Genomic DNA, 11,609 nt, shown 5'->3' with positions numbered 1-11,609 from the left:
AAGAGCATGTGTCTGCCACACGCTAACTTACCACCTGGATACAAAAATAGCCCACTAAAAAATCATAAGACAGCAAACTTAAAACAGAACAGTGAGCCCAACCAGCCACTGCCCAGGAGTTCCGAGCACAGGTGTTACTGGGTTTGAGCCCTAAGCAAGACATCAATGCTTTCTTCTCTGCAGTCTTGTTTTTCTTTTCGGCTCATTTCTGTTTACATCTGTTGGTGACTAACAGTGCTACAGAATCCAAAGAGCACACAGATGCTCACGATGCAACAGAGAACAACAGTTTAAAGCCAGCGTGGATGGTCTGAGTGACGTTTCCCTTCTGATTCAGAGCGGGTCTTCTCTTCCAAGGCTTCATGACTCAAGATCCCAAACTGAGGTCAGTATGCATGTCAGGGTATGGTTTACCTTGCAGTGTTGTTTAACACTAACTGCAGTACTAAACTGATTAAAATTAGTATTTGGAAGTACTAATTTCCAATTATTTGATTCCCATATGAGAAACAAACAGTAATTTGGGGGGCAATGTTGTAATTTTAAAATACTGGAGCTCTACCTTAATTAAATATTATTCCATTCAATTCTCAGTTATTTCCTTTTTTAAAAAAAAAGAGAGGAAGGCCAGGTGGTGGCGGAACGTGCCTTTAAACCCAGCATTTGGCAGAAGGAGGAGGATCTCTGTGAGTTTGAGGCCAGCCTGCTCTACAGAGTGAGATTCAGGACAGCCAGGGCTGTTACACAGAGAAACGCCATCTCAAAAGCCAAAAGAGCACTGGATCCCAGCACTCGGGAGGCAGAGGCAGGCGGATCACTATGAGTTTGAGGCCAGCCTGGTCTACCAAGATAACACAGAGAAACCTTGTCTCAAAAAGAAAAGAAAAATGGAGGGAGGAGAGGAGATGTCATATTTTTCTCCCTCACTAAAACAGAATAATTCATCAACAAATATACCAAAGTACAAAAATTAAAATAGTCACCTGTCATTTAGGCAAAATTTAACTTTCAGGTTCCCAGTGACAACCACCTTTGGGCACTTGATTCCAGTTTTAAAACAGCAGCTTTTTAAGTAAAGGTAAAGTTGCTTTATCCTTCCTTCCTGCTCTATCTACTGGCAACTCTACAAGAGCCGTTTCTGTCTTGGTCACCCTCAAAGGTCTTTTGGAATGAATGCAAGAAGATTCTTCTCATGTTTAAAAAGTATATACAATGCTACTCCAGTCAAAGTCAACATTTCCCTTCTAGTTGCAATTCCATAGAATTATAGCCATGCTAGCATGTGTAAACCATAAAATTACTTTTTAAAGTAAAAACATAACATACAATTTGTCTATAAAAACACAATATAGGCGATATATCACTTCCCTGAAATAGAAATTTAATATTTGGACAAAAAATCGTAAACTTCTGATTACATTCAAAATATAGTATTATTTTCTATATATTTAAAGACTTGAATTATTTGAGGTTTTGGCAACTGGTGCTCTCAGCAGCAGAGTTACACCATTGTAATATTTTATCAGCACAGGAACACCACACAGCTGTTCCCCTTACATCTGCTACCAGCAAGAAAAGAACGGCTTCCTGCAGTGGACCGTCTGAGTGAAGGAACTGCCTAGGTGTACAACCCGCCCCCGCCCACCACTTTTACTGCACTCCACGATCACACACGGCATCTGCACCAGCTGCACAGGACTCTTCCCATCTCTCAGTGCCTGAGTGAGGTTTAAGATCTGTGGAAAGACAGAGACCCTCGTCAAGCTGGAGTAAGTGCTATAAATACGAGCCATATGTATATATACATTTAAATACACATATATACAAGATTAGAATTAGATGGCTTTTGCCACCTGGAACTTTAAACTACTGCAGAATGTACCAACATCCAGCAGCAGTGAAATCAGAGACTAAAGACATCAAAAGATTGTATACATAATAGAGAACTTAATGGCATCTTCAATGTTTGACTTACTACTCACTCAACAAATAAAGGCACTGCCTTTGCGGCACCCCCAAGGCTTTCCTTCTGTGTGCTGGGACAGGACTACTGAAACAAACACACATAATTTCTGCCTTCATTTTAGTAGGGGACAAGGGTCAGCAGCATTAACAGGTAAACTGTGTGTGATAAGGGGAGAACACGAAGCAGCCCCAGAGTAGAGGGGAGAAGCCAGGAAGTCATCCACTTAAAATGTAGCTTTTAAAGCCCTACTTTCAAATAGGGAAAACAAAACCAGTAAAAGTAACATATAAGTATATAGTACATGTATATAATATGTGTGTAATAATTCTACGTATATAATATATATTATTTTTACTGGTTCTGTTTACTGTGGCACCATGTCCCGCATTATAGATACTACTGTAACAACTCACTTGCTCTCTCTCCTGCACAGTTAAGTAGAAGCATGTTATGTATTCTGTACTCTTGGCATGTCATTACCTCCTCTCCAGGGATCTGAACACATCTGATATGCACATGCCATGCATTTCTCTGGTTCTTATGAAAGAAGTGATAAGCAGTAAGCTTCAACAGACAGACACACAAGCGAGCAAACTTCATAGTACTTTGAATAGCATAAATCATATGTTTCTAGATCCAACTATTTCAGCTATTTTATCAGGGAAATAAATCATTACTAGCAATTGTAGTTAGATTGTATTTTACAATATCTTTAAAAGTTTCTAGGCTATTATGTAACAACAACTTACAAAGTTTAACTTTATGAGCACTGTTTGTACCATGAACCTAAAAACGTAGACTACTATGACTACAAAAAGTAGAGTTCTGACTAGTTTCTTCTAATTAATTTGGATTAAAAAAAATCTATTTCAAACTCAGTCTTTAATCCCAGCACTCAGGAGGCAGAGGCAGGTGGATCACTGAGTGTTCAAGGCCAGCCTGGTCTACAAAGCGAGTCTAGGACAGCCAAGGCTACATAGAGAAACCCTGTCTCGAAAAACCAAAAAACAAAACAAAACAAAAACAAAAACAAAAAACCCAAAACCAAACCAAAACAACAACAACAAAAAACAACCAAAAAACAATACAACAAAAATCTATTCCAAACATGTTAATCCAAATGTAAATATGCCATTTTAAGTAATGCATGATATTGCTGGACTCTATAAACAATATGTGATCTTTACAGAGAACCTGGGAGACAAAAAGATACAAGAAAATGAAAATTACATGATACCAATTTTCAGATCATTGTACAGGAGTGGACAGAATTCAATCCTCATCTGTCTTGACTATTAGTATTCTCTGGGAATTCAGAAGACACAGGAAAGTCTTGCTTTATTACTAAAGAAACCTTTACAGAGCAGCCCCCCACCTGTGTTGGGAGAGGAACTGAACAGAGGGGAAAACCATGTGCACTCTAGAACTCACAACAAATGGCCATGTAAGCAAATGACAGCAACGCAGAGTGGCACACCCCACTTCCAGAGAACAGTGCCCTCCCCACTTCCAACCCAGTCTCATCCTGACACACCGCTTGCTCTTTTCACTGCTTAAATGGTATGCAAATTTATATTATATGCATAAATCCAAGAGAATTACTTGAAAAACATCCATGTATTTTGTGTTCGCGCGCACATGTGTGTGTGTGTGTGTGTGTGTGTGTGTGTATGGGTGGACATATGTGCCATGGCACACATGTGGAAAGCAGATGACAACCTGAAGAAGTTGGTCCTCCCCTCTCCTTCCACCACATAGGTACTAGAAATGGAACTCAGGTCATGAGGCTGGCAGAAAGCACCATTACTCATGAGCCATCTCAGCAGCCCAATAGGTCTCAGTCGTGGCAGAGGCCGAGTGCATTGATCGCATTCCTCACAGATGCTCACAGTTCAGGTAACAAGGTTACTATGCTGTTTCTGCTGAACAGCACCCTGCTCAGCATGTTCATTTAAAAACCAAGTTTATTTTTTACAATTCCATTAATTTATCACATGTGTACTACTGCCGGAATGCACTGGACGTCAGAGGACAACTTGTAGAAGTCAGTTCTCTCATTTTAGCATGTGGGACCAGGGCAGTGACCCAGATATGAGGGCTTGGCACCAAGCGCTTTACATGTGGAGCCATCTTGCTAGCTCTTTAAGGAAAACTGACAAGAGTGTATTCGCAGAGAGCACTGTGGAGTCCCTGGTAAAGAAACTGCCTAAGACCAAGTTGCCCTCTAAGAGAAGCATGCACCAGGGCATCTCCGGGAAGCGAGGAGGAGGAGCACTGAGATGCTAAACTGAGGGAAAGAGCAGGGGGATTGGGTGCAGTCAAGCTGCCAGTGGCTTTGTTGGTTACATCAGCAGCCTGAGTGTCAGCCATAACAGGGGAGTGAACCCAGAACTCTCTTAAGCTATCCAAGAGCACTGTATTCCTCAGAGTTTTACTGTGAAAGACAGAAGGAAAGACAAGTAGGGACGTCACTTAGAATATGTCACTAAATCCAGAAGAGATGGTGAAGCCTCAGGCAGAGACACTGACTAACGGTGCAGCACTTGGACAGTGCCCTAATTTCCGTCCTTTTTTGTGGAGGGTTACTTTTTGGAGACAAGGTTTCTCTGGGTAGCCTCAGTTGTCCTGGACTCACTTTGTAGACCAGATGGGCCTCAAACTCACAGTGATCCGATCCACCTACCTCTGTCTCCTGAGTGCTGGGATTAAAGGCGTGCGCCACCACACGCAGTGCCCCAATTTCACAGCCCCTGAGTTAAGCTTCTCCCACAGAAAATGCAGGTATGCTGCGAAAAGTTGATGAACATAAACACATCCAGTGAAGGGCCAAGTATTAAGAAGGGACTAAAGTTTTAGCTTTCCCTTTCTCTTCTCTTCTCTCTCTTTCTTTCCTGGAACTTGCTTATGTACACCAGCCAAGCTGGCCTCAAACTCACGGAGATCTATCTGCCTGCTTCTGCTAGGAATAAAGAAGCATGCCACCACACATGTCCCTCTGCCATGCCTGGCCCCTCTCACTAGTTTTGCTATGTGATTTTTCTACACCACTTTGCCATAGTTCATAGAGACAGAGGCAGGTGGATCCCCTATAGATTCAAGGCCAGTCTGGTGTAAATAATGAGTTACAAGACAATCAGGGCTACACAGAAAGTCTGTGTCAAAAACCACGTCCCACCGAAGGACAAACGAACAAAGCCAAGAGCACTAGAGAGAGAATGAGATGCCAGAAACACCACAAACGTCTCGACTTGGGGAAGTGACAGAAGTCATGGTACTGTTGTTTGGAATACACAAAACCACTGTCATTTTGCTGTTATTGCTGAGTCCCATTCCCACATGCAAACTTAGTTTAAAAGAAAGAATAATTCATTTTTAGGATAGTTTGAAAAATAAAAAGCTAAAATCAGAGAGCCCCACAACCAGGTCTGTGGTCAAGGTATATTAAGTTTTTTGGCTATCAGAAAGGTCAAAATTAAATTAACAGTAGAAAACTGAGTCTGGGAGATGGCTCACTGGCCATGCAAGCATGAGGACCAGACAGAACCTGGATTCCCAGAATCTACAGAAAGCAGGTTAGGCTTGTAGTCTACCGGCACGGGCAAGAAAAGCAGAGGCAGGAGCGCCCCAAAGCAAGCTGGCTAGCCAGACCAGGCAAAACAGCAAGCTCTGAGCTCAAGGAGAGACTCTATCTCACTGTGTAAGGAAGAAAGCAACCGAAGAAGATACCCATTGTCTACCTCGGGCTTCTACATGCATGTACATACATGTGCATGTGTGCACACACCAGCACCATACATGTACACAAACCATATATATTGAAAAAAAACTAAATAAAATTAGAATATCAAATTAAGTTACATAATTGAGATACTACCATTTTGCTCCTTTCTCTCTTCAGATCTTGACCTGTCATGTACTTTTTTCTCTCTTCCTCTTTTGGAGACAAGATCCTGCTATATAGCCCATACTGATTTGAACTGAGTATGCTTTTGCCTCAGCCTACACAGTACTGGAATTATGAGTGTACATTGTCAAGCCCAGCTCTGCTGTACCTATTTGTGTCAGACATAACTCCTCTGTGGAGAGGCTATGAATACATCAACTCAGGATAGCAGATACCAACTGGCATGTCTTATCTAAGTTCAGAGTTCAGTGTCATCATGTAGTTTTTATAGTTTTTGTTTAATTCTTTATGTGTGAACTTAAATGCATAAATGAAGCTTACAACATTGTTTATAATAAAATGGCATCCCTAAGATAAACACATAAGAGTTCCCTCTTATCTATGGGTTTCAGTTACCTATCACAGTTAACTTCAGTTTGAAATTTTTAAAAGAAAAATTTAAAAAGCAAGCAATTTGTAAGTTTCAGTATATTGTTATAATGATTTTGTTTTCTTACTGGCACTGCTAATCAAATTTTGTCATAGGTTATTTGCCTACACTGCTTAGTTTCAGGTGGCTGCTTGAGAACTTGGGACGGATCTCCAAGAGGATAACAGCAGACTAGTCTACACCCGCAGGGACAAAAGTCTAGAAGATGAACCATACTCATCTGTTGAGTTAATCTGTTGGGAGCAAAAAGTCAAATTGGGCCTTAGTTCTTTCTACCTAAACATGTAGTTCAAAATTGCATACATAATAAGTCAACCTAAAGAACAGGAAAAAACCATGTAGTTCAAATCCATTTGGGGATGGCAACGCTCTGCTTTATGGGAATAACCACTGCTCCCTAATCCCTCCTACTTGCACGGCAGCCTCCTAGCTGGGCTCCCCGGCCTGACTCATCTGTGAAGCGCATCAGCAAGACTGTCCTTCACTTCACAGCCTCTTTGCCATTAGGAATCCTGATGCTGAGACTAAGTCTTACCTGCCCCTCACTCAACACACACACAGACACAAAACCTTACACACAGTTTCAGAGAGCGCACAAAAGTAGCCCACGGTAGGAGTTCTCCCTTAAATTACTTCCATCCTGTCACAACTTCTCTCCAATGCTAAACTCCTAACGTTCGTAACCCTCCCATGTGGAATTCATGCTCTAGCTCTTAAGAACCTCTGCAGTCTAGCTTTATCTCACTAGTTATATCCGTAAATATTTGGTGAATTAATGAGCATCTGATCTCATTACCTGTTCCATTATACCACTGTGTATAACATAACAGTGCAAAAACTAGACGCATCTTTGACACAACACAGTATCAAATAGCTGTGTTATATTAAATACAGTCTTTTAGAATGAGGCATTGGTTTGGAGTCACTAAAGCCAGTTTTTATCTCAAGTCTTTTCTTCTGGAACATAGGTGAAGCAAATGTTACCGCTTATAAGTGAGCATGACCTTCAGGCTCACGACAACACACCCAGGGCCCTTATCTCAGATCCAGGTGCTAAGGAGGAAAGAATAAAAGGACTAAGCTGAAATTAGGTAGTTCTCTCACAGTCAGCACTCAACCTTGCTGACGTAACTGCTCTAGAAAAGCCAAGTGTGTTCCAGATGGAAAATTACCTACTGGCAAAAGAATTTGGTAGGGAAATGTTTGTACAAGTGTATCTGAGGAAGAGGAAGCAAAAGAGAGGCAGAATCACTCATAAAATAAGCATCAAAATGGGCACAAATGAGGCTGAGGATGTAGTCCAGTGGAAGACTGTTTGCATGTATGCACTGTGCATCCTGGATTCCATGTGGAATACTTAAAGGGGCAGGAGCAAGCAATTCTGCTGAGCAAACAACACATAAGGGGGAAAACCCCAGTTAATTTATAGGGCAATAGAGGTGAAATACTACTTAAATCAGTGTCACATACAGTCATCTGAGCTGTCTCAGTTCCGCATCACAGGCAGCATTAGAGCCACACTTCCATCACAGTGGGGGAAGTCAGTAACCGTCTCAAGGAGACATTCTTCTTAACAAACAGTACCAGACAGTGACCTACCTGGCCTCTCATCACAGACATCTGGCTCTCAAAAGCAGCTTTGTCAAATCCTTTGTCAATCTGTTATAGAAAGGGGGAGGTGGTTAATATAATTCACAACACCGACACCTTTAAAATAAACACCAAATTTTAAAACAAGTCTCTCTATGTAGCAAATAAGAAAGCTTTTCATTTGGGCCAGGGGTCCCGCTCAAACTAAGGTACCAGCCAAGGACAATGCAGGCGGTAAACTTTAAACCCCTACCCAGATCTAGCCAATGGACAGGACATTCTGCACAGTTGAGTGGAGAGTGGGGTATGACTTTCACATGAACTCTGGTGCCTCATATTTGACCATGTCCCCTGGAGGGGGAGACCTGGTGGCACTCAGAGGAAGGATAGCAGACTACCAAGAAGAGACTTGATACCCTATGAACATATACAGGGGGAGGAAGTGTCCCTCAGTCACAGTCATAGGGCAGGGGAGTAAGGGGGAAATGGGAGGGAGGGAAGAATGGGAGGATACAAGGGATGGGATAATCATTGAAATGTAACAAGAATAAATTAATAAAAATTTTTTTTTAAATGTAAAAAAAAAAAAGAAAGAAAGAAAGCTTTCCAATTGAAAACATAGTGAAAATTACCGTTTTAATCTGGTCTACTTTTGAAAAGTCCCCAATCTTGTTCCAGAAAGGATTTACTATGAGCCAATGAATTTAGGCTTTTTATATGAATTAAGCCTTATCGGATCATAAAACATACATTACAATTAAAAGAGTAATTTTGTGTACTAGGGAAGCAGAAGCAGGCGGATCTCTGTGAGTTCCAGGCTAGCCTGGTCTACAAAGAGAGTTCCAGGACAGCTAGGAATACTACACAGAGAAACCCTGTCTCGAAAAACCAAAAAGACAAAAAAAAAAAAAAAAAAAAAAGAATAATTTTGTAAAAAATTCAATGAACAAGGTCTTGTAAATATAACTTTAAAAGTGTATGTATTAGAAAAACAAAGTTGTTAATTCTTCTCTGTTGTGCCAGGCTATGCCATAAGCACAAGTATCTGCAAATGAGGCTTAATGTCGTCTTTTTTGTTTTTTTAAGATTTATTTATTTATTTTATGTGAATGAGAGCTGGGAATTGAACTCAGGACCTCTGGAAGAGGAGACAGTGTTCTTAACTGCTGATCCACCTCTCCATCCCGAATGTAGCCGATTTTTAAAGACTACATTTTCTTTGGTAATCAAAACTAAATATTTTTAAATATTTTAAAATTAGCATATGGACAAATGTTTACTTAATTTTTCCTCCCTAAAAACTATGCAAACATCTACCCATCTGCAGCCAAGAGTAAGCTATTGGCACTCAATGAAAGTCATGCTAGGCTGGAGAGATGACTCGGTGGGCAAGAGCACTGTCCATCCTTCCTACCATCAACATGGCTGTTCACAACCCCCTAAAACCCCAATCCCAGGCAATCCAACACCCTCTTCTGGCCTCTTCCACTCTCTGTGGGCAACACACACACACACACACACACACACACACACACACACACACACACACACACGACACAGATTTACATGCAGACCAAACACCCATACACCAAAAAGATAAAGAATATTTTTTTAAATGCTGATATAATACAGATCTATGTTTACATTCCAAATCTGGGCAATAAGCTTGACTTTTCTCAACATTAATTTCACCAATAGATGATAAAAATAGTACTTCAGGGATACGTTTAAAGTTAAATATAAATAAGAAAGCCTGGGCTTATTATGGCAAGAAGGGGTGCGTGTCCTAGTGCGATGACTCATCTCTGATGTTATGCATGAGGTCTCTGAGCTGCAATCGCGTCATGGTGGTGAACCTCCCAGGAATAGGGTTAGTTCCCTTAGAAGCAGCCCCCCCAGAGCTAACCTGCTCTCTTAAGCATTTGAGGATGTAATGAATGAGAAGTCAGTGGAATGCAAGCTGGAGGAAAGCTGCCCAGAAGCTGCTCACGCCCCCACCATGACCTCAGACTGCTAGTGCCCCCAAGCCATGAGGAAGATACAGGCATTGCATTGAGTGGGCCAGTCATAGTCCTAACAGCCATTTGAAACAATTCTGGGGCTGAAGATACAGCTCAGTGGTCAAATCTTTGTACAGCAAGCAGAAGGCCCTCAGTTCAATCCTTAGCACCACAGAAATAAAAATGAAAAGTAAAATTTAACATGGAAAACAAATGTATAGCTGTGAAGCTAAAACACCACCAAAATTAAATGTCTGTTTACCTTAAAAAGTTCATAAAGATCTTCACACAAATCTTGTACAAAGTTCATGTCAGAAATATAGGGTAGAATCAAGTTTCGGGTCTCTTCAGAAAAAGGAACTTTTGCTTGAGGAAGCCAAGCCCAGTGAAACGGATCTAGTGGGAGAATAGATGTTACTGAGTAGAGTAATGGCTTATTCAGCCCACATTTATCCACTTCTCTCCTTAAATTCCCAGCTTTTCCCAAGTAAAGGAAAGGAAAAAGAAAGTCTCAGAACACAGTGTTCCTTTATAGTACAGGCTATTCAGACCGTAGGCTCAGAGGGCCAGTCAGGATGCCAACACACAGGACAGTCTTGTCTGAAGTTGTTCTGTTTCTGAGCTTCACACAGTAAAGAGGCAGGATTTGATAGTGAGTCTAATTCAAACAGCCCTATCTCAAAAAACCAGATCAGAACACATCACATTTGGGGTTAAGATATTGGTAGGAACCTACAGTCATTCACACACCCAGATCTAGTCCCATGGATGAGATCACCTTCCATAGCTACACGTGGTCAGGAATTGAGGAACTTATAAAGGAAGCTCTAACACTTTAAATAAGTAAATAAAAGGCTTTAAAGGATTAAAAAAAAAAATCATTCATGAGCCTAGAACTGGAAGTAGCTTAGCCATAGACTAGAAGATTAGTGGATCAGTAGACTCTTCTAGAAAGTGAGGAGACAGGTAGATCGATTCCAGAATCATCTAGGTAACTCTACTTGTTGTGGTTTGAATGTGATACGGCCCTCACAACGTCATGTGTTTGAACTCCTGGTATGTGGTGATGTTTGGAAAGCTGTGGAACCTTCTGGGTATGGGGCCTGAGCAGCGAATGCAGGGCTACAAAAGTGGAGTTAGGGAATTAGAGTCTAGTTAAATGGTTAAAATGTGAAGCAGCTGCCTCAGCTTCCGTTCCCCTCCCCCACAGAGGTTTCTTGCTATAGCCCTACCTAGCCTGGAACATGTCATACAGACCAGGCTGGCCTTGGCCTTGGAGATCTGCTTGCTTCTGCCTGTAGAATGCAGGCTACAGGAGCACTGCCACGTAGGCACAGACCCACTTCCTGCTTTCCTTTCCCTATTACAGGTGGACTGTATCCCCCTTAACCACGAGACAGAAGAAATCCCTCCTCCCTTAAGCTGCTTCCATAAGGCATCTGCTCACAGAATGAGGAAAGCCAAGTGCCCTTGGATCCATCCCTTAGCTCTATCCACCTCTGCACAGTGTGAGACTTGCACTGTGTGTTTTACATGTATGGCCCACATTCCTCTAAGCTCTTTCCTCTCTTCATTTCCTTAACAGTCTCATTTAAAAAGCTCTTATTCTTTGTCTCTCTCTGCTCCTATCCATGCCCTTCAGCTACTCTCACCATCCGCCATCTCCTGCACCCCCAGCCTGCCTGCAGACCTCTCACAGCCCACCTGCAGTCAGGCGAC

General features: G+C 41.7%; 1 protein-coding gene across 1 annotated transcript in view; it reads right to left on the bottom strand.

The window, feature by feature from the left end:
* Positions 1-887: 887 nt before the first annotated feature.
* The window catches only part of Pi4k2b (phosphatidylinositol 4-kinase type 2 beta), a 29,588-nt gene continuing 18,866 nt past the window's right edge, over positions 888-11,609 (bottom strand). The window contains exons 8-10 of the mRNA XM_051164796.1: positions 10,153-10,286; positions 7,900-7,959; positions 888-1,736 (exon numbers count right to left, since the gene is read on the bottom strand). Coding sequence (XP_051020753.1) covers positions 1,563-1,736; positions 7,900-7,959; positions 10,153-10,286 — 368 coding nt within the window. The 3' untranslated portion in view covers positions 888-1,562. The remainder of the gene's footprint in view (positions 1,737-7,899; positions 7,960-10,152; positions 10,287-11,609) is intronic.

Source organism: Acomys russatus, chromosome 22 (assembly GCF_903995435.1).
Source record: "Acomys russatus chromosome 22, mAcoRus1.1, whole genome shotgun sequence".
Taxonomy (NCBI): Eukaryota; Metazoa; Chordata; class Mammalia; order Rodentia; family Muridae; genus Acomys; species Acomys russatus.
The sequence above is the reverse complement of the archived record's forward strand: the minus strand, read 5'-3'. Positions and strand labels throughout refer to the sequence as shown.